Consider the following 23,992-nt stretch of genomic DNA (forward strand, 5'->3'; position numbering starts at 1 on the left):
TTGAAGGTCCCTGGATCCTCCCCCTCTCGGCTCCGTTCGCCTCGCATCTCGTCGGAGGAGGAGTACCGGTCTTCTTCGAGGTCGTCGAGGTGGCCCTCCCGGCCCGCCTCGACGACTTCTAGGTCAACCAGGAGCCTTACCGACGCGGACATGGATCGGATGATGCGTCGATTCCTGCAGACCCAAATGCAGATGGGGGTGCTCTTGCCCCCCCCTCATGGGGGGGAGCAGAGCCCCTCTCTTTGGTCTGACCACTCCTTCTCCGACCCGGTTTAGGGTTTTGGAGTCATTGGATCCGGGCCCTTTCGGAGCCGGGGTTTCGTCGGCGCCGATAGCTCCGGTATCTTCGACGCCAACCTTGCCTTCGAGCGTGTCTGATCCTAGCTCTCGGGGCCAAGGGCCGAGCATCGGATCCGTAGGGATTGGTGTATCTCCGGCGCAGTGTAGGTCGGAGCACACCTCTCTCTCGGATCTGACTGCTTCGGCTCCAACTCCGATCCCTGCTTCAGAGCCTAGGAGACTACTTTCGGAGCCTGGGGAAAGTAGATCTCCTTCAGGCTTTGAGGTAGTGGAGAGGGTTCTGTCGAGGTCTTCAGATCCCCGGTCCGGGCCCCGGATCCTCCCGCTCCCCCTATGCATGTGGGTCTTATCCTCCATCATCCATCCTATGGGACAGCCTGCTCAAACCCTCCAGTTAGTTCCCTTGGAGGAACAGGACCCCGTGGGCGAGCCCTCCTTGGACAGCCCCACCGAGGAGGTGCCTCGCAAATGGCAGTGTAAAAGGAGGCACCTGGACTCCCCTGAGTCCATCACCACAGACACAGATTTGGATGAAGGGGAAGGTTCCCCAAGATCACCCCCCGAAGATGTCTCCTTTGGAGACATCATGGAAATGTTGCGTATTAGAGGGGGGTGGTCTGACCAAAAACCTTCCTCGGATGAATCGGTGTTCTTGGAGGCGTTTGAGGTGGGCCCATCTACCTCCTGGGTGTGTGTGTGTGTGTGTGTCCCGGCTGACCCCCTGGTGGACTTAATTACCACCAGGGCGTGGAAAGAACCCGACACCATGGAGCCAATCCCCAGATGTCTTGACAAAGTTCTTAGCCCCCCCCCTGCAGATAGGCAGTCCTGGGCTAAGGGATCCCCTGTTGATACCATGCTGGTGGTGGCTGCCACGAAGAAGGAACTCACACAGGAGAGTTCCGTGGTCCATCCTCCGGATAAGGAATCTCGAGCGTTGGACCGCATTGGGAAGCGGATGTTTGCTTCAGCAACCTTCTCTATAAGGGCACTGAACTATGTGGCACACATTATCGGGCTATAGTGAGACCTAATTAAGGAATATGCTGCAGCCCCCCCCCCCCCAGAGTCCATGATGGTCGCGGATAAGAGCACATTTGCGACTCGTATGGCCACTCTAAAGTCCATCTCTAACACGTCCATGTGGTTACTGTCTCATGCTACTGAGGGAGCCGCTGGGGCGAGCGGGGCCGGGGTCGTCGTCCTGCATCACGCCTGGCTCCGCCTTTGCGATTTCGCAGATCCCTTCAAGGCGTCCTTCGCGAATGCGGCCTTTGACGGATCTTCACTTTTTGGCAAGACCGTACGCGAGACGCTGGTCCAAAGCGAGAAGGATGGGAAGACGCTGTCTGCCGTGGGGGTCCGCTTCTCGAATCCCCAATGATCCTTTTCTAGGAATCGGAGGGGACAAAAGAAGTTGTGGTTCCACAAGTCTCAGCAGTCCCACCCGGCTTTGGACCCCTCGTCCTCTAGATGCAGAGGAGGACAAGGCGGACGCCGGCCCAGAGGCAGAGGGGAGCCACGTAACTTCGGGTCTAGGGAACCTTTCTCTGATAGGCCCGCGCAACAGCCCTGAGGGCTTACCCGGCTGTCACTCTCTGAAGGCAGTCGGGGGGCGTTTATCGGAGCATCTGTCAAAGTCCATCACGACAGATCGATGGGTGCTCCGAATCATATCCAGAGGTTACTCCATTCCTTTCATTCACCTACCCCCCAAAGTCAGGCGCCTCCCCGATGTCCCACCCAATCAAAGGGAGGACGCAGCCTTAGAAATGTCAAAGCTGCTAGAAAAAAGAGCCATCCAGCCCGTCCCCCCAGACCAGTCCGGATCGGGCTACTACTCCAGGTTCTTTTTAGAGCTAAAGAAGATGGGGGACTTAAGACCGATTCTAGATCTCTCCGGTTTGAACCTGTTCGTCCCCAAGGAAAAGTTCCGGATGGTCACTCTTCAGGCTATTCTCCCCCTTCTTCTGGAGAACGACTGCATGTGCTCCATAGACCTCCAGGATGCATACTACCACATTCTGATGGACCGACGATCCAGGAGGTTTTTCCGCTTCCGGCTAGGAGACTGTCATTATCAATTCAGGGTTCTCCTGTTTGGCCTCACCTCAGCCCCCAGGGTGTTCACCAAGGTCATGGCAGTAGTCACAGCCCACCTGAGACTCCAGGGAATTCAGGTCTTTCCATACCTGGACGACTGGCTCCTCGTCACCCCCAGCAGGCATCAACTCGGCGTTGCAAGGGATTACACTCTAATTCTCACCCAGAAGTTGGGCATATCAGTCAACCTTCAAAAGTCCTCCCTTCAGCCAGTACAGGTCTTGGAGTTTATAGGAGCCAAGTTGAACATGCGCATTTGTCGAGCCCTACTAACTCTGGACAAACTGAACAGCCTATTGCATCAGGTCTTACCCCTACTTCGAAGCACAGCTCCTGCGGCGGAGTTAGCCCTGAGGGCACTGGGGTCGATGGCAGCTGCCATCGAGCTCTCTCTTCATGCATGCCTCCAGATGAGGATCTTACAGTGGACTCTTCAGGTTTAGTGGTCGTTAGTGCTTCACCCGCTGAACACCCCGATTTCACTGAGCATAGTTTACAGGGACTCCCTCCTTTGGTGGCTTCGCTCGCGGGAGCTGTAGGAAGGGAGACCTTTTGTAATTCCCCCAAGCCACGTTGACCACGGATGCTTCTCGCCTCAGGTGGGGGGGGGGCATTGTTCGGGCAGAACCGTCCAAGGCACGTAGACCCCCATAGAGACCGCTTTGCATATCAATGTCCTAGAGATGAGGGCGGTGCTTTTGGGGTTGCAAGCTCTCCACGACCTTCTTCCTCTAGGGACTGTGGCAATCCAGACAGACAACATAGCGGTAGTCTGGTACATAAACAAACAGGGGGAACCAGGTCTTATCCCCTCTGCCGAGAAGCTATGAGAGTGTGGGAATGGGCGATATCCACCAACGACTTTCTGATAACAACGCACATTCCGGGTCGGTCCAACATTTTGGCGGACAAACTGAGTCGGGTGATTCTCACCCCGTACGAGTGGTCTCTCAATCCTTCAGTTGCAAAGCAAATCTTCCATGCATGGGGTTGGCCTCGCTGCTATCTTTTTCACCCTAGACTTAAAAGAAGCTTATCTGCACATCCCCATAAGGGAGTCTTGCAGGAAATATTTTAAGTACCATTGAAGTTTCCTCATATGCAGTCTTGCATATGGAATTAGCAGAATGCATGAGGCCATGAACCCTAGGGCTTGCAGTATTTTCCTTGCAGGTAGCCATTAGTTTGAAGTAGTTTGTCAGATAGACCTGCTTTTCTGGAGTGAGGAATGCCATCTAGGAAGTTGTGTTCAAGCTTGCTCCCAGGAATACAATTTTTTGACTGGGCACCATTTGTGATTTCTTTTCGTTGATGGTGTACCCCAGTTAAGTTAGGAGTCTTTTTACAAATGCCAGGTGCTGAAGTAGCAATTCCTGACTGTCTGCCTGAATCAGGCAATCGTCCAAGTATGGGTAAATTTGAATATTCCTCTGCCTGCAGTATGCAATGGCTGGAGCTAGGCACTTTGTGAATACTCTGGGCGCAGTCGATGAGCCAAAGGGAAGTGCAGAAAACTGATAGTGCATAGAGTCTGCCCTGAAACATAGATATTTCCTGCAAGACTCCCTTATGGGGATGTGCAGATAAGCTTCTTTTAAGTCTAGGGTGACTAACCAGGCATCCTTGGCTAGCATAGGAAGAAGCTGTTGCAGTGTAAGCATTTTGAATTTTGGGACCACCAGAAAGGTGTTGAGAATTGATAGATCCAGGATAGGGCTCCAAGAGCTCTCTTTTCTGGGCATCAGGAACAGTCTGGAGTAGAAACCGTGAGCCACTTTGTTCTACTGGAACAGGTTGAATAGCCCTGATATTTAGAAGGGAAAGTACTTGCTTTTGAGCCTCTGCCCACTGGTTTGGAGGAAGGTCTGGCAACCCAAGTGTGATGGCTGCAACAGCGAATACACTCTAACATCTACATTATGGTAAGTGTACACAACTGTACTTTTTTGCTTTTGTTGAGCATTCTGTCTCAAAAATGCAATCAGTCTTTTGCAGTATGGCACAGCAAGGCAAAAGATGTTTTCACCTATCACATGCCTGTTATAGACTACTTATAACACAGGCAGTTTCTGCCACCATACCTATGTATTATTGGGCTTCAGTTTTGAATGGAATCTCAGTGTAGTTGTCTACTTCATGCTGAAGTAAAAGGTGCCGTACTGAACTTGTACTGCAGGTGGAGTAATGTGCTGTGCTTGAATTACAGCTGTCAGGGTTTGTTTGAATGGACAGAACTCCTTTTACAACAGAGAACAAGCAGGAAAACTATAGCAACAAACAATAACATTATACAAAAATTTAAACATGACATAAAATAGGCATAAATTATAAAAAATTAAACAGACTGTAGTTCGTTTTCATTTGGCTTAAATAGTTGAATCATTTAGCTATCGTATTAATATTATAGCACAACATTTAAGCCATAGTATTTGTATGCAGCAGTGTTGATCGGACACCCAAAGTACATTTATGCATTAATGTGTATTCATGCAGGTAAAAGGGTTCTGCATCTGGCAAAACAGAACAGTTTGTAGATTAAGTTCTGTAGCAGAAGTGACCTCTTAACCTGTACTAGCAAGAGTTTCTGTATTCAATTAGCTTATAAGATAAAAGCACCATTTTCACACCACCAGAAAATTAGCTGCTATTGTAAACTGATACCTATAACTTTTCCATTCTCACTGGCATTTTTTATTGTCATAAGCTAAAGGTTCTGAAAAAAAAAGTCTTTCATTGTATCTTATAGTCTTAGACTTACTTTACTTTTGAATGCTTATTCAAGTGTTGGGGACATGCAGTTGTTTTGATTTGGATGGAGGATGCTTGGAAGATTAAATCTTAATTGATTTACTTGTTTCTGTTTGCAGGGGAGACCACAAACAAAAGTTCTACTGGGGGCACAAGGAAATTCTTATCCCTGTATTTAAAAATATGGCTGATGCTATGAAGAAGCATCCGGAGGTGGATGTTCTGATAAGTTTTGCCTCTCTGAGATCTGCATATGATAGTACCATTGAAACAATGCAGTTTCCACAGGTAAAATCAGTTGCTGCTTATCCTGGGTCATCCGTTTACATGGTGTAATTCTAGTGCTGTTGATAGTAGTACTGAATGTTATGTATTGTTTGTGTGATGTGTGTCTAATACTTGCACAGTTTTTAATTTTAATTTAAAACACTTAGATTTGTATTATACAAAAAGCTGTGCTACACAGTAACAGATGTCCTTCAAGAATGCAACTGCAGTCCTGACATATGGGTTGTCCAGCCTCAAGCAGCCCTTCGGTCGGCCGGATTCCAAAGTCTGGGTCCGGCGTCGGCTGATGTCGCCTCCTCCCCGACGTCAGAGCGGCTGGGGTATAAAGGCATCAGCCGACGCCATCTTCTTCAGTCTTTCTTGCTGCGCGGTGCCCGAAGCAGAAGCAGTTCGCAAGTGCCGGTCGGTCAGCTCCTGTGTTTTCAGTTACCGAAGTCATCTAAAAAGCTAAGTACCCCGTTGGGGAACATTTTTTCTTGCCTCGGCCGATGTCAGAACAAATTGAGAAAGTTAATAATTGTTTGTCTTGTGGTAAACAAATACCTCATAAGGACTTCCATTCTTACTGCCTCCCTTGCCTGGGCCCAGACCACGACGTCTCGGCCTGTGCTTGCTTTAATAAGCGCACTCTCAGGCGCCGGGCAGAATTTGCCGAAAACTTTTTTGGCGAATCCTACGCTTACATCATGCCGTCGGAACAACCGACAGCACAAACTACCAGAAAACGTAAGGACCGGGACCGACACCCTCGACCTGCGTCTTCCACCGATACTACTCCTAAGCCCTCCGCGAGTGCTTCGGTCCCTTCGGAAGCGATTATTCAACCGCTCCAGGCCGACGACACCGCATTAACACGCTCTTCGGTCTCGGAGACTACACCGGTGCCGATTGTTGATTTTCCTCCAGAAACCGAAGTTCTCGATCTACCCTACACCATTCCTGTTGACAAGGTTACCCCTGCACGTGGGGCAGCTAGGCCTCCTGTATCCATGTCCATCAAGGCCTTTGCACGTGCTAAGGCTGCCAGCCAGGCCAAGGCCCATCCTAAGCCTACCTCACAGGCCCCTTCTTCTGATAGACAGATAATGTCTCTTGCTGCAGATCTAATCTCTCTTATCAAGGGATCTCAGCCCCATCCAGACAGAGGTTCTCAGCCACCTGCAGAAAAAAGGCATAGAACGGAGCAGGCCGACAACCTCTCTTCAGATGAAGCCTCTGGGGTTTCAGAGCATTCAGATAGCCAAGAAGAATCCTTCCAAGCCTATGAAGACTCTGATGCTGAGGAATCAATTCCCTCTGCCTCTCCTCCGGAGGATTTTTCTTTCGGTGAAGTCCTCCACTCCATGAGGGAACATTTTAAGTGGCAGGGTCAGGAATTCTCTGATTCTAGGAAAAGGCTCCGTACCTTCCTCAAGTTACCCCAGCACAGGCCTTTGGCTATCCCTCCAGTTTTGGATGTCCTGGATGATGTATTCTCAGACTCCAGTGCTTCCCCTGATTCTCTCCCTCCAGCGCCTGTCAAGCCAGACAGATATTACAGGGTCCCTGACACTCACAAGCATTTCTTTAAGGCCCAATCTGTGGATCTAGAAACTATTTCACAGGGCCCCAAAGGAGTGGCTTCTACCTTGGCCAAAAATCCACTACCAGCTGACAGGGAAGCAAGGTCCCTGGAGAGATGGGGTAAAAAAGTTTATACCTCTACCACCCTTGCCATGAGGTCACTTAACTGCCTTTTTCATATGTTTAAGTACCAGGATTATTTACTGGATGATTTGCAGAAAAAGCTAGTCTCTCCTGAGCCTATAGATAGAAAGGCATTGCAGGATTTGGTTCATAATTCTCAGCAGGTTAGCAACCATTTTCTTCAGTGTGGTTATGATGCATTGGAGGCTTCATGTAGGGCAGCTATGACAGGGGCCGTTATCCGTAGACATGCTTGGTTGAAAGAGCAGCCACTGCCGGATCATGTTAAAGTAAAGCTCCTGGACGCACCTCTGGATAAACAGAAGCTTTTTGGTGCTAATGCTCAGGATGTGTTGAAGTCTATTGAGGAGAAGGCAAAATCAGTACAGACAGTAAAAGATTTCCTCCAGGTTCAGCCACCCAGATTCAGCAGGAATTGGCCTTCAAAGAATTGGTCCTTTCCAGACTCAGACAAGTTTCAAAGGGGAAAGAACAGGCATGCACGAGGTAGAGGGCAATACCGAGGCTCCTACAGGGGCCGCCAGTGGCAACCTCAAAATCAAAGAAGTGGCACGGGTAGTTCACCTGCACCACAGGGACAATCACAATGACTTACCTATCACACCGCCTACCAAGGCTCAAAGAGAAGCACCTTTAGGCGGAAAATTATCTCTATTCTCAAAAAAACTGGCACATTATAACAAAGGACAATTGGATTCTGGACATAATAGACAGAGGTTACAAGTTCCACTTCCATACTTTACCAACAGGACAAGGCATGCCAAACCTGCCACAAAATCAAAGGGCAGAGGCACTCAGAGAAGTCTCAAAGCTGTTACAAATAAAAGCAATAGAGAAGGTTACTCCTCAGGAACAAGGCAAGGGATTTTACTCAAGACTGTTCCTTGTTCCAAGAAAAGAAAAGCAATGGAGGCCTATTTTGGACTTGTCCGTACTAAATACTTTTCTCATGGTGCCAAAATTCATGACGTTACAGCAACTTCTTCTCATGTTGGGCAAGGGGTCTTGGCTGGTTACTCTGGACCTCAAGGAGGCATACCTGCATGTCCCTATCAGACACAGTTGCAGAAGATACCTCAGATTTCTTGCAGGAACAGAGCTTTATCAATTCTCAGCATTGCCGTTTGGCTTATCTACTGCGCCCAGAGTATTCACGAAATGCCTGGCATCAGTAGTGGCACACTGCAGACTCCAAGGGATTCAAATATACCCTTAAGTGGACAACTGCCTCATACAAGCAGACAGCAAACAAACCTTGACAAAACACTTGGATTATGTCATTCAGTTGCTACAGGCTTTGGGATACACAGTCAACATTCAAAAATCAAGACTACTGCCATCCCAAGAGATTATTTTTCTAGGAGAAAAGCTGAACACACAGCTACAAATGGCCTTTCTCACAGAGGAGAAACAAGAGCATTTGACAGACTACTTCAAAAGCCTAGCAAAACTAACCCACCTGACCGCAAGGAAGACCCTGCAGGCCCTGGGGTTCATGGCATCTTGCATTCTTCTAATCCCTCTGGCAAGACTACACATGAGAAAGCTACAATGGTACCTCAAAAGCTTGTGGTCTCAACACAGCCACAACCTAGAACACATAATTCCTCTCATACCATGCCTGCAAAGGGAATTTTTATGGTGGGCTCAAACAAATCACTTAAACGAAGGCATGCCTTTCAACAAAGCTCCAACAAGTCAAACTATTACAACAGACGCCTCAGACCATGGATGGGGGGTGCACATGGACGGCAGATGCATTCAAGGGCAATGGACTACCATGGAAAGGCATCAGCACATAAATCAAAAAGAGATGTTGGCAGTGATACATGCAATAGAAGCCTTTGGAAAATCTCTTCAGCAAGGCCATCTGCTAATAAGGACAGACAACACCACTGTCATGTGGTACATAAACAAACAAGGGGGCACTCATTCCTACCCCCTCTGCAGACTAACAATGACTCTTTGGGAAAAGTCCCTGAAACTGAACATCTACTTGCAATCCCAGTTTGTTCCGGGCAAGGACAATGTTCTGGCAGACAGGCTGAGCAGAAATTTCTTGGATCCACACGAACGGATGCTGCACCCACGCATTTTCTCACAAATAACAACTGCATGGGGAAGACCAGACATAGACCTCTTTGCAACTGCTCTCAATCATCATCTGAAAAGGTTTTGCACAAGGATTTACCATCCTCTAGCTTGGAAAATGGATGCTCTTTCCTTCAGTTGGAATGCCCTAACAATTTATGCATTCCCTCCCCTACCTTTAATCACCAAGGTGTTACTGAAGATCAAGGCAGAACAACCAAGAGGAATCTTGATAGCTCCAGACTGGCCAAGGCAACACTGGTACCCACTGCTACTGAGCATTACTCACACCAAACCGTGGCCCTTGCCTCAATGGCCTCAGCTCCTGACTCAGCACAACTACAAGACTGTTCATCCGAAGCTGCAAACCTTAAAGCTGACAGCTTGGAGAGTTCCATGACTGGGATCCATGACTCCCTCTCCAAAGAAGTTCAGGAAATTTTGTTGGAGGCACACAGACCTTCCACCAGAAAAACCCTTTCGGCCAAATGGAAGAGATTCACCATCTGGAATGTCAACAAGGTCCAGGATGCATCCCTGATGAGCATACCTCTGATATCAGAATACTTGGCAGAAATGTTTCACAGTGGCCTTTCATACTCTTCCATAAAAATCCACGCTTCAGCTATCTCAGCACATTACAACTGTGATCCACTTGTGTTTTCGCATCCTTTGCTAAGACAGTTTCTAAGGGGTATAAAGAATATCAACACCTCCAAGGAAACAACCAGTTCCTGCATGGGACCTCAATTACGTCTTAGAAAAATTAACTCTTCCTCCTTTTGAGCCAGCAGCATCTTCAGAAATGCAATTCCTATCTTGGAAAACAGTTTTCCTGTTGGCAGTCACCTCAGCAAGAAGAGTCTCGGAGATACAGGCCCTCATGGCAGTTCCTCCTTTCCCCATCTTTCATCAGGACAGAGTTTCTCTTAGGACCAATCCTTCCTTCATGCCTAAGGTGACATCCAGAGTGTCTCTAAACCAAGCAATTCACCTGCCTACTTTCTTTCCTAACCCTCAAAACAAAGGGGAAAAGCTGTTGCATACTTCTCACAGGCAACTACGCTACTACTTGGACAGAACAAAGTCTACCAGGAAGTCTGAACAACTGTTCGTAGCCTATGCTGCTGGGGCACAAGGAAAGGCAGTCACCAAGCAAACTATCTCAAAATGGATTGGACACTGCATCAGATTCTGTTATTCTTTCCATGGAAAAAGTGTGCCAGTCAATATTAGACCACACTCCACCAGAGCTATGGCCACATCCACAGCCTTTCTAAGAGGAGTGGCTACAAAAGATATTCTAGAGGCTGCTACATGGAGCTCCGTGCATACATTTACCAAACACTACAACCTGCCATTATACTCCAGATCCCGTGCAGGCTTTGCTTCGGCAGTCCTGCAGGGCCTTCTAGCTACACCATCTCTTGCTTAGTCCTACCACCCCCAGCTTGGCTATGGTATTCAACCCATATGTCAGGACTGCAGTTGCATTCTTGAAGGACATAGTACAGTTTTGTACCTACCATAAATGTAGATGTCCGATAGATATGCAACTGCAGTCAGGTTTTCCCTCCCTCCTACCCCTCTGTTTTTTCCCTTGGGTCCATTTTCCCCCCTTTTCCCTGTAAGCTGGGGATATCTGTTATGGTGTATCTGTTTTACTGTTGTGCATTTCTGGATTTTTTGTTTATCCATTCACAAAAATTTAGCCTTCCCTGGAGGGCAACTGGCATCTGGGGCAAGAAACACTGAAGAAGATGGCATCGGCTGATGCCTTTATACCCCAGCCGCTCTGACGTCAGGGAGGAGGCGACATCATCCGACGCCGGACCCAGACTTTGGAATCCGGCCAACCGAAGGGCTGCCTGAGGCAGGACAACCCATATGTCAGGACTGCAGTTGCATATCTGTTGGACATCTACATTTATGGTAGGTACAAAACTGTACTTTTTTCTTTACACTTTGTTGACCAGTTTAGTCCCACTAGGGTAATGGCCTCTTTTAAGGGGAGACTCAAGTTGGTATTTATACTGACTAGGAGAAATTTGGCCAGGGTACTATGAAACTTCTCTACTGTTTTTCAGCAAGTGTTGTGGGATCTTTTACACCCACCTTAGCTACCAGTAACTCAGGTAGCCAGGGCATTGGTTTAATATCTCATCTGAAGGACTGTTCTTATTGCAGTGTTCTCCATTGCTATTCATTAGAATTATTTTATACATATTTACCACCAGCAATCTGTATAAAGATAGGTGGGGGTATTAGAGCTTTTTGAAACACGTTATGCAGCGTCTTATTTTGTCATGCAGACTTTATAGAGAAACAGGCACCAAAAATACCTTTTATGTTGTTTTGCAGTGAAGCAGGCACTTTACCCCCTCCCCCGATGGACTTTGGCTTTCCACCCCAATTTGTTGCGTAAACCTAATCCAAGGTCAGATGTAGGCTGTGAAGATGGAGTATTGCAAGTAATTCTACCATCTCCATGTTTGTGATTTAGGAATTGTTATACTTTAGTGACTTGCCCCTTCCACTTGTGTAATTATTAAAGGTTTTTTGCTGAAGAAGTTACATGGTTGACGAAAAACGCGGTGAACAAGTTAAGCATTTATTTGCTGTTGTTTCTGTTCAGTAAAGTCGTAGTTCGTAGTATTGGAGGCTCCAAGTGCTTCATTCTGTTACGTTTTGGTGAAATTATTAAATGCACTTGATCTGTTTATGCATTTAAAATTTTCACAACTGATCAGTAATCCTATGCAATTTTCTCTTTTGAAATACTGCTATGACAGCAGACTTTGAAATTTAACAAAAATCTGAGGCAAAGTGTCTTGGAGTTCTGTGGTAGAGCTGATGGTTTGAGAGTACTGACTGTTATTCATCATGCCTGTAGTTTGTACTGATGCATATTCAGGGATGTTTTGTGCCTTAGAAACATGTAGGGAAAGGGGTAAATTTTCTGTTTCCCATCCACTCATCAAGGTTTCTCTTGAAGAGTGTTAGCGAGGGGCTCTGCCTAATGTAGATTGGAATCCTCTTCCAAAGCATGGGGATTCTCTGGGACAGGAATCTATCCCTCCAGCATTTCCTATTTATCGTTGTGGTGAAGTTTAGATCCCTAGAGCGTGTGGCTCTTGGGGATTTGTTTTTTTTTTTTTTTTTTTTTGGGTGGAGCATGTCCATCAATTCTGGGTTGGACATGGCCTTGTATGTCAGGCAGAGATCACCTCTGAGTAAGTGGTATGCAACCTAGTACAGCTGGAGTTTCTTCAGTCGGGCTGCATAGGGCATCTGTTTGAGGCCAGTAATCCTCTTGGTGAGGTACTTCTGTGGTCTTTCCAGCTGTTGAAGGTGTCTTGTAAGGTGCATCCCAAATTGGGCGTTGTACTCTATGATGGGTCTGATGCATGATGAGTAGAGGGGCACAATAACCTCTTTTGTTCTAGATGCGAACCCTTTTGTGATTAGGTGGGCCACATAGAAGGATTTTCTAACCACCTTGGCAATATGATTATCAAAGGAGAGATTACTATCTACTTGGGTCCCCAGATCCCTTATTACATTTTCTGTATTTAGGGGACTACCACGTATGTGCTAGTTCGCGGCTACTTTGTTTTTTCCAAAGGGGATGACTATGCACTTTTTGGCATTTAGCTTGAGGCCATGATTTTGATACCATGTATCCATCTAAGAGAGACCCTTCTGGAGGATGTCTGTATCAGCCGGAGAGTCAATTATGGCCCCCAGTTTGCAGTCATCTGCGAACCTGGTCAGCCATAGCCCTCCTGTGCTTTCCTGTACCTCTGAGAAGTATATACCTAACACGAGAGGTCCCAGAACTGAGCCCTGGGGGACACCACTTGTAACCGGTTTAGAGTCGGACCTAGAGCCTGCAACTCTGACCGTGTGGGTTCTGTCCGTGATCCAATTGGCAACCCATCTCGTGACGTAGGGGTTTATGTTTAGACTGGTGAGCTTGTCTATAATACCAGCATGGGGAATGGTGTCAAAAGCCTTTGCGAGGTCTAGGTAGGGTGTGTGGACCTCCTTTCCCTCGTCTAAAGCCTTGGTAACTGTCTCAAAGAAGTCCACCAGGTTTAGGAGGTATGATCTGCTCTTAAAGGCAAACTGGGTAGGGTCCAATATTTGGAGGTTCCCAATGTCTCTGTTAATGAGTTCCATGATGATGGGCTCCATAGCCTTGCAGACCAGGCTAGTCAGGCTTATAGGGCAGTAGTTCCTGGGGTCCGTTGTGGCTCCATCTTTGTGGAGCGGGATAACTGTAGCTGTGCTCCATTCTAATGGTATGTAGCCTGTAGATAGGCTGAGTTTGAACAGTGTATTTAGATGAGGGATTAGTTCATTTTGGAGCTTGTGTAAGACACAGCCTGGGACACCGCCTGGTCCCATTGAAACTGTATTTTTGGCTTTGGATAGGGTTGTTTTAATCTGTGTGTCATTGATTGCCGGGGCTCTACATTCTTCTGGTATGGTTATGGGCCCTTTAGGGGGTGAGAGGAGGGTGAAGTTTGCACTAAACCTGTCTGCCAGAATGTTGGCAATATCAGTCATTTCAGTGTATTTTATGCCATTCTGCACTAACTCAGAGCAGATCTGAGAGTTTCCACTTAGGTTCTTGACATAACTAAAGAACACTTTGTGGTTATTGTTGGAGTCCTTAGCAATTTTCTTTCGAAGCTAGCCGTGGATGTTTTTATGAGGGATCGTAGTTTCTTGCTGATACTGATCAGGGATTTATTTCCTTCTTGGGATTTTACTACTTTCTGTACTAGTTTCCTCCTCCTGTTGTATAGCTTGTTTATGGCAGGGGTCCACCAGACTGGTTTCCTTTTCTTGGAGGAGTGAGTCATGGTTTTGCATGGGATAGCATGATTCATGCATTCTTGCAGGTGCTCATAGAGTGCCTTTGTAAGGGATTCAGCAGCTTGGACAGAGTTGTCCTTTAGCATAGGGGCTGTCAACCTTTCCATCTTGGTCTTAAGTAACATGAAGTTTGCTTTTGAAAAGTTTTTCGCAGTGGTTTCCTTGATTGGGAGTGGGGGCAGAATGTGGCTATCCAGATTTGATTAGTCTATGGTCTGATCTAACCAGCAAGGGGTTGACCTCCGGTGTAGAACACCGGTCGACCATTTTAGTGATGACCAGGTCCAATATGTTGTCACCTCTGGTGGGGCTGTTGACCAGTTGATCCAGGGCATTCGAGTTTATGAATTCTAGGAAGCGTTGGGCAAGAGAGTTAGTACTTGAGTAGTTCTCCCAGTTAATATTTGGGTACTTGAAATCACCCAATATTGGGGTGTTTGGTAGGACCTTCATATTTTTCACTGTCTTCAGAAATGCGGAATGGGGGTCCTGCGTCATGGTGGGTGATCTGTAGCAAGCTACAATTTGAATTGCAATTTTGCCTGTTGTTAGTTGCACATGGATGGTTTCTGAGGCATTGTGCTGTGCCACTAAGCTGGAGGTGTGGGTATCCTTGATGAATATGGATACACCTCTGCCTTTTGTGTTTCAGTCCAGGTTCTGTGGCTGAAAAATATGGTATGAGTTATAGCCTGGTAGTGCTGGGGTGCTCTGGAGCCTTAAACCAGGTTTCTTTTACTGCACAGATATCGATGTCCTCTATACTGAGGAGTGCCTCGAGTGCATGCATTTTGAGGTTTAGACTTCTGGCATTGAGTAGCATTACCCTTAGTTTTTGGTTACTTGTGCTATTTACAGTGGTGGGTTTGTCTTTTGAGCCTTGCCTAAAAAAGGTACTATGGGGACGGCAAAAGCCTTGGCCAGTATTCGAAAGCCTATGGGTGACAGGTGCGAGCAATCTCTTGCGAAGCAACGTGGCTTGTCGAGCATGTCATCCCAGGTGGACAGATACTTGATCCCCTTTGAATGACACCAGAAACTTAGCCAGTTGTTGAAATTGATCATTTTTTCTTTGTACTGTGGCATCATTCTTGGTGAGGGCAGGATGCTGCTCAGGGTCAGGGTCATACCGGCCTGGGCTACCTGATCAGAGAGCTCTTCCATCTCTCTTTTCATGTAGTCCACGGAGGTACATCTCAGGACTTTCACACCAACATGGACAATGACAGAGTCATATTTGTACTTGTTCTGGAGCGACCTGAGTGCTTGTGTTATGTGGCAGATCCTGGCACCCAACAGGCAGCTAGCTGTAATCTTCTCCTTGTCCAGCCTAGTTAGTGGGATATCAGTGTGCCTGACTATAGAGTTGCCTATTACTAGTGTGTTGGGTATGTTATTTTGCCTTAAGGGCTGTGATTGCGTGGCACATTGACTATGTGAAGTATGTGTTTCGTGGTTTGTGATGGGGTGTGGAGGTTGCTTGGATGTCTGCTTTGGAGGTCTCTGTTGCTTTTGCAGACTTTTATTTAGAGTCTTAGAGTATGTTCTCGTGTATTTGTGTGTTATTTGCTAGTGTTGGTTTAGTGGGTCTATGTGATACTGGTGGTGTGTTGCAAGTATTTTCCTCCTTCTCTTGACTGTCGGTTCCAGTTTTGGGTTGAGAGCGCTTTGCCTCCAGTTTGGCTGTATAATTGCATCTCTCGCATATATTACTGTTTGGTGGTAAGAGGAGAGGGTTGTTTGTGTACATGAGGCAGTTGTAACATTGCCTCAAAATGCCCAGATTCACCAGTTGGACTGAAGAGTAAACCGTTTGGACATGCCTGAATAGGTAAAGTGAGCTGTTTTACTGATTGGCTGGTAGGGACGAATAGAGAGCCTTGTCCTTCTGGACAGTATAGGGGGTCTAGTGCTAAGGTAAGTTAGTGCTTACTTTACTATGAGTTTTGAGCAAGTGCTGGGCTGTGAAATGAATGGTTTGAGTGCTTAAGTTGCAAGTTTGTCTAGTTCCAAGGGAAAAATTGAAGAGTAGACTTTGTGGATCCGGAAATAGTTTAACCCTAGCTAGCCGGCGTTGCCCAGTGTGCAAAACCGCGCAAATGCATTTTTTATAGCAGGGAAATGAAAGAGAGAGAAATTAGCCAAAAATGGCCAATAAACTACTAACTTCTGGGCTACAGCAAACAAAGCGTACAAATTTCAGAAAGAAACAGATCATATAAGCAGGCACAATAAGCCTTTAACCAGAAATTCCCAGCTTAGAAGGGCAGAATCTAGCCTCTCCTCCAAGAGTGCAGACCACAGACCTTCTTAATGTAAAATAACTGCCCTGAAGCCCAAGTGCTTAAACCAGAACTAATGTGCTTTTAGAATAGCAGGCACTGAGCCTTCAGTCAGCAATTCCCAACTTAGAAGGATGTGTAAGCTACCTGTTCTGCCACAACAGTGCAGTCCACAAACCTTCTTAATGTAAAACAACTGGTCTGAAGCCCAAGTGCTTAAACCAAAAGGCTTAGAATAACCGTTACAATTTACTCCGGCTACTACCAAGCAGTAATAACTGCAGCAGAATAATACAATTGAGTACTTTTAAGAAGAAGCACAAGCAAAATAAAGTAATAAAGTGGGAAGAAACACAATTACAGTAAAAACAGATGAATAAAGTGCAATTTTTTTATAACAATAGAAAACGAGCAAATTGATTTAAACAAATTATTTAATTAACCAGTAAAAAAAACTCAAAACTGAGCCCTGTTTCAGCAGTCTTCAATATGACAAGCTCTAACTGCACACTCCTGCCACTAGGGTGCAGGGGAACCTTCTCCAAAAAAAGATGGCCTAGATTAGTGCTAAAATTATACAAACAAAGCTAGATTCATCAGGCCTGAATCTAGTCTATGCTACAGCAGACAAGGCGCACCAATATCAGAAAAACAGATCAAATAAGCAGGCACAGTAAGCTTTTAACCAGAAATTCCCAGCTCAGAAGGGTAGAATCTAGCCTCTCCTCCCACTAGAGTGCAGACCACAAACCACATTCTTGTAAAATAACTGGCCTGGAGCCCAAGTGCTTAAACCAGAACTAATACACTTTCAGAATAACAGACACTGAGCCTTCAATCAGCAATTCCCAATTTAGAAGGATGGTAAGCTACCTGTCCTGCCACAACAGTGCAGACCACAAACCTTAATGTAAAACAACTGGTCTGAAGCCCAAGTGCTTTAACCAAAAGACTTAGAATGACAGTTGCAATTTAATCAGGCTACTACCAAGCAGTAATAAATGTAACAGAATAAACACAATTGAGTACTTTTTAAAAAAACTCAGAACTGAGCCCTGTTCCAGCAGTCTTCAATCAGACAAGTTCAGGGCCTAAGTGGGTATGCCTACTCAAGTGTTCTCTCTGTATTAGGCAGGATGACCTAATGAGACTAAACTAGGATAGAGCTGGAATAGGGCTGAACAGATGAGAATAGTAGGAGTGTCTGAAATCAAAATATGATCTCACTGTACTTGGTTGAGTGAGCAAATGAGATGGGCCCAGGAGGAGTGTTCAAACAAATTTACAGGAGGGGTGGTCAATTTCAAAGCCACCAAGATTAATACCGCAAAAAGAACAGTGTGGGTGGGTGGGGAAGATTAACTGCAGACAAGAGAGGTCACAATTTCAATGAACAAATAAATAAGCAGATAAATGCAGTACTATTTTTAACACTATATTCAATGAAACAATAAACAGAAAAAATAAAATACAGTACTGTCTTATAACACTGCAAGTTTGCACTTATTTCAGGTTGTAATAAAGTTGATGTAGCTATCTAAAAGCTAACTAAACAGCTCAGGTATGCAACTAATTATGTCATATAAGGAAATGATCTGTGGATTGTATTTGTTTTGTATAGAAGACCTTTATAAACTGTCCTAATTACACATCTTTTAGGACAGTTCTGCACATTGTACTTTTATTTTCTAGCTTTCCTTTAACTGTGAATGTTTCTGTGTTTGGAATTTTTTTACTCCGGTTTGGTCTTGACACCAACCATTTACATTGCAGTAGATTCTGCATCTGTTGATAGTTTTACACAAAGCTTGGTTTGTGGTATAACACTAAATAGGATGTCAGCCATGTTAGAACTTGTAAAAGTCTAGTGAATGATTTCTGAGATGTAGCTTACAGAACAGTGTCAGAAGACAGCTTTTGAATTACTCTGAAAATGTGGGTGTTTGAGTAAATCTGTATGTCTTGGACAGTCTTTAGGTTGCCTGTTAATGTAGCAGGCACTGCCTTTTGAATTATCTGTTGAGCATCTTTAAAATCTGAGGTCAAAATAATTGTTCATGGCTGTGCAGGTTGTTAAAGTCCTGAGGTGCAGATGACTATAGGGCATCTAAAACATTATTTCATAGCCTTTAAAACTATTGTATGCAATGGGAAAGCCCTTCCTCCTACATATGGGCCCATCTATGGACACTGCACCCACCACTACTCTGGTTATTTGTTACTTTGCGTTGTCATACCTCAGTGAAAGGGAACATTTCTTACAATGTGGCATCCCTGCTGTTTACAAACAAATCAAGAAACTTTTTTTTCTCAGCATTAACAATGTGCCCATTTATCTAGGAAGTCATAAATGTTTCATATTCAGTGATCAAACTTCCTTAGCTTTGTCTGGTTTCAGAAACTTTAGTTTTTCAGCTTCTGGACTTTAAACAAGTACACATACAAATTTTGCTGTTTAAGTAGGTGCTTGAAAGAACAGAAGCAGAGAGTGGAATATTTGTGCAGAAAATGAATGACTGAATAACAAATTTGGTTAAAACAAGAAGCACAGAGCTGAAGTCGGTGTTTTTCTATTGTAGGTGCTGCCTTCACTCTCCATGCATTGGGATGAACCCCTTTGCTGTATATTAAAATAGTCTGCTGTAGTTAGTCATTAAAATGTAATCATATTCAAGTGTAACTCGTACAGTTGAGTAGCAGTTGGTGTTGTGTGAAATTTTAGAATTCTTTATGTACATAGCTTTTAAAGTTAGTTACGCTTTCTGAGGCTAAATTTCACCAGACAATGTAACAGGTTTTTGAGAGGCTCTGCAGTGACTGGCCATGGCAAGGATGTATCTTCAGAAGTCAATGGATGCCTAGAGCCAGATCCTTGGATGTAGTACAGTGTTTTAACAGATGCATGCAGAGCAGACATTTATTCTCCAGCGGAATTTATGGACTCATTTTTAAACACTTAACTGGATGACATTTTCTGTTTCCAAACTCAGAGCCTCCATCCTAAGCAGCTAGTCCTGAATTAAACTCTATCCATCAGTACAGAAAATCTTGGAACACTTGACTAGTTGTGAAAACATATCTGTGCAGAAGATGCGTTTTGCTATTAGAACTGTGAACTGCCTTGGACATGTGATTGTGTTTCAGAAGTCTTTGTTGAAGCAAATGATACAGCAATTTCAAGCTTCTGCCTACTGACTCTACAGATGTGGAACATCTGCATTACACAGCTGAGAATGCTATGTCAGATTCCTTTTGGAATTTTCTGCGTTAGGCAGAGTAACAGATGTTTCTGTACAAAGCACCCCTTGTTATGTGGATAATCCCAGGACTATGACCACAAGTACCTAATTTCAAAAGCCTTACTTTCTTGGCATCTTAGGAAACCATCACACTGCTGCAAAAGACAAGCCAAGGTTTCTGTGGTGATCAGCATGCATCACTAGCCAAGCTTGCACTGCAGCTATCACCTCAAGGCTCCATAACAGTCATTTTCAAAATTGCTTCATTATTGCCAGGTAGAGGGTTTAACTGCAATAATCACTGCCAATAGCTTTTCCTCTCATAGTTGTGTTGTAATATGTGATTGAGTTGTATACTGAAAAAAGACGCAGCTTTTTCTGTACCATTCCATTCATTTTTTTTATGTGGTGGTGAGGGTGGTTGTCACTCTCCCTGACTTTTCCTCATACAACCATAGTTCCCCTCTGATTTCCCTTCTCTGAAAATTCAAGGAGGATAGATCCAAGGTAATCCTCATTACTCGGTTACTGAGAATGGTGTTGTTTCAGGCCCACAAGATCCCATTCAGTAGTGGAAATTGTTCTTGTTTTAGCCAAGGCTGGGGAGTCCCGCACATTTCACAACACCTCACTACTTCAGGGCTTGTTTTTTGCTATAGACTCTGTGATATTTCTGGCTAGGTATCAGAAGTAGATGAAGCTTCTTAGGAACCTCAGATGAACTTTGCCAAGTGGAAGAGAGTCTCCGTTTGGATGGAATGGTACCCAGTTACCACCCCAGTAAGTCAGTTTGGGGGTAAGCTTGACCTTTCTTAGGCATATGTTTCATTTGGGATTGAGTTGTATTATGGTCAAGTTATGCATCAGCTATTTCTGTTCATTGTTGTTCTTCTTTTGTCTTTTCCTGGTTAGGGGTTGCCACAGCGGAACTCCGGTCCGCTAAAGATTGGCAGTAGATTTTTACGGTGCCGAGGTGCCAGCTAGATGCCCAACCTTCAACGAAGGCACTCCCATTTACGCATGTCTTTCGAATGCCACTCGACCGTGGGGAGAACATGCAGACTCCACACAGAAGGCGCTCCAACCGAGAATCGAACGGAAGAACCTCTTGCTGTGAGGCAAAAACGCTACCGCTGCACCACCGCGGCTTTAGCTCTGCTCATTATGACCTTGTAAAGCAAATGGTTGCTGGCTATTAACTGGTCAAGCACTAACTTAAAAGAATTCTGAATCTCTGCTGACCTTTGAAGAAACCCTCATCTCAGTGAGATTTAAACTTTGTGAGTAACAGGTTTTTCTGTCCCTTGTTTAGCCATATGTATTAGAAGCACTGCAGTTCATTCCTTGGGGAATGCTTTTTTTGGTCACCAGTAGTCTCTTTTTGTCATAGAATTATTAGCAGAACCCATTTTGAAGCTGTCATTTCTGAACAGCTCATTTGTTTGCATCTACAGTTTGGAGGTCATCGCTAGATACAGGACTGGACTGATTAAGTACCACTAACATGGAAGCTGTTTCACACCTCCCCAAGCCCCCCCATCATCAAATCTTCACTGATTTCCACCCACAAAGCCAGACCTCTTAAACACACACACAGTAAAACCCTGTGTCACACAGCCCTCAAAGCCAGTACTGCAGTATTAATGTAAACCTTAACAGCACCAATTTGCAACTTTCCAAACAAGCACAACTTACTAGCAGCAAATAAGCATTTCCTTACTTTCACAGTCGTAAGGTTTTCTTCCTTCAGCCTAAGCAGCAGTCAGACCAAGCAAGCTCATTTATTTCTTTCTCAGTTATTTCAACTGTCTTCTCCCTCAATTTTTAAATCCTCTTAATTTCTCCCTTTTCTCTCATTCTGTAATTAGTAATTCTTGACAACTGTCTGTTCTGGCAGTCTGCACACTTTACTGTTTAACTTCAGTCATACACAGTGCTTTTCACTTTCCTTACTCTTCTTTTTACAGCTGTTTAGTTAGTCCTAATATTAAGATCTTTTCCTGTTTATCTTCTATATCCATTCCGCTACTAGGCGGCCTAGGTGACAGGGTGGTATTTTCCATATTTCAGCCTAGGTATCAGTTGAATTTATAGGCTGGTCTCTACCATATTTTACCTTAAATGGCAACTAGGCTTTTTTCTAAAGTCCTTCTTTCAGTCAAAGTAGCAGTTAGACTGAGCTATCCCTGCTCACTTCACTATTCTCAGAACCTCTCAACTACTTATTCTCACACCGACCAGATCATAGATTGACATTTTGTTGTAACTTTTAAGTTCAGCCCAAGTAGCAGCTAGTCTAGTTTACATGCCACTGTTCTGTAAAGCTCTCAACCTTTTTTTTTCTATTCACCATTTACCTAACCTTACAGATACCTGTCATACAGAATCAGGGTCTTGCCCATACCTGTCAAACTATAGATCTTCACTTCAATTTTTTTCTGTACAGGTGCATTCCTCCCCATTAGTCTTCAGCTGTGTACCCCTCAGAGTTATTAGCTTTGAGCATCTCAAGCCTTCACAGCATATCCTGTTATCTCTACATCATAGAAAACTTGTACCAAATCAGCTTCAGAATGGCTCCAACCACCTAGTAGACTCGTAAAATTCCGATCTGATTATCATATCACCTTTAGTGCTACAAGGAGATTCTTGCTTATATTTCTTAAGAATTGATATTTAACGGATTTATTTGCTGAAGTCCTTCAACCCCATCAAACAATTCAGAAAGGCACTGGCATTTCTTACTCTACTGTCTGAGACAAACTTTTTGAATCAGGTGACAGGTACTCAAACCCTGGCCCACTTCTTCCAACAAATCCACTGAAAACTGCAACCTTTCCACAACCACTTCAACTGGCAGTTGTATTACCACTACTACTGCAACAACTACATCAAATCCCTAAACCAACGATACCAGCATTGCAAAGAAAAATGGCCTAAAACTTGCAAACATTAACACCATCCTCATTAGTATCAAATAGGGACATGTAAATTTGGATTTCCATTGGAAGGTTACTAATTCTTCTGCACACTGAAATCTGACTTAGACAATGTCTACCCTTCACCATTCATATTGTCTTTACTATGATATCTTCTAAGACAGTTGGCCTGCTACTAGATCAGAAGTGGGTGTCTTACTTCTTACCAGAACAAACTCTTCATTAGACATTCTTAATTTCTTTAATTCTCAGAATAGTAACTGCAGAGCTCCTAACTGTATAACAGCTAACTTTGGCATAGGAAATCTTGCACACCTGCTTCTGAAGTTATACATTCCTCCATCCTCCTCAGTAGCACTCATAAGGTACCCTGCATAATGTCTTCCTAAAGGTCTTTCCTAGCAGTATTATTATACTAGGTGACCTCAGTGTAAACACAGCAGGTTCAAAATCTATTCAGCTTGAAATATTTGTCACTAAGTAACTGTAAACAACTAGTAAACAATCCTAGACCAAACCAACTGTCAGGAAACCACAGTATTCTAGATGTCATTATTACAAATATTAGATATCGCTGCTCGAGTATCTTTATTCTTTCTAACTCGTTAACAACCACTGCCACATAGTCTGTTTATTGGTCTTTTGAAAAGACAAAGATCCTCCAGAAATTGTAATACAACCATTCCCAAGCCAGAAGCTTTTCTGTCTTAGACCAAGTTTTGCAAAATATTGACTTTGTCCCTTTTATACCTGATAAACAATACAACTAATGCACTGGCTTACTTTACCAATATCCTCACCTGTGTACAAGGCTCGCTGTTTCTCTGCTCACTGAGAAGACTGAGGGGTCAAAAGTGCTACAAGCTCACTAGTGATATCAAAACCCTTATGAAACACAGAGATTTGGCATGGACAGCCTAGAAACAAAACCCAAGTAATTCTAGTCTTCACCAAACCTATCATACAGAAGTAGTCTAGAACAGCAACTAATTCAGCCATGTCCATGCACTTGTAAGCAAACTACTGCTACTAGTAGTCCAGAGCACGTTTGGAAGGAAATAAAAGAATCAACAGGATACATCTCAAAACCTAAATGGTCTTCCCCCACTATAAAATACAACACGCGTCTCCTACCAGAACAGTACAAAAATATCACTGCCAGTATACAAGAAATCACTAATTCCTTTCAGCCCACTTCCCCTTTTCAACACAACCCTCCAAACCTACCTCTACCAGCACTGTACTCTTTAGCTGAATATGCAGCAACATTCAATTGTAGATGTATCTCAGTAAAAGAAGTCATCACACTCCTAAAAATCCTTTTTGAAAGTCATCCAGTTACATCACACTTTCCTAAAAAAGAGCAACAGATAAACCCTTAACCTACATATATAATCTCTTCCTTATAAGG

General features: G+C 44.5%; 1 protein-coding gene across 1 annotated transcript in view; it reads left to right on the plus strand.

Moving 5' to 3' along the window:
* ACLY (ATP citrate lyase) overlaps nt 1–23,992 on the plus strand; it is a gene marked incomplete at its 5' end in the record, with an annotated part of 1,378,630 nt that overhangs the window by 750,327 nt on the left and 604,311 nt on the right. Inside the window, 1 exon segment of the mRNA XM_044054761.1 lies at nt 5,271–5,439. Within this exon segment, the coding sequence (XP_043910696.1) occupies nt 5,271–5,439 (169 nt within the window).

The sequence above is a fragment of the Protopterus annectens genome, chromosome 13.part0 (genome assembly GCF_019279795.1).
Source record: "Protopterus annectens isolate FY-2018-M chromosome 13.part0, PAN1.0, whole genome shotgun sequence".
NCBI classification, from domain to species: Eukaryota; Metazoa; Chordata; order Ceratodontiformes; family Protopteridae; genus Protopterus; species Protopterus annectens.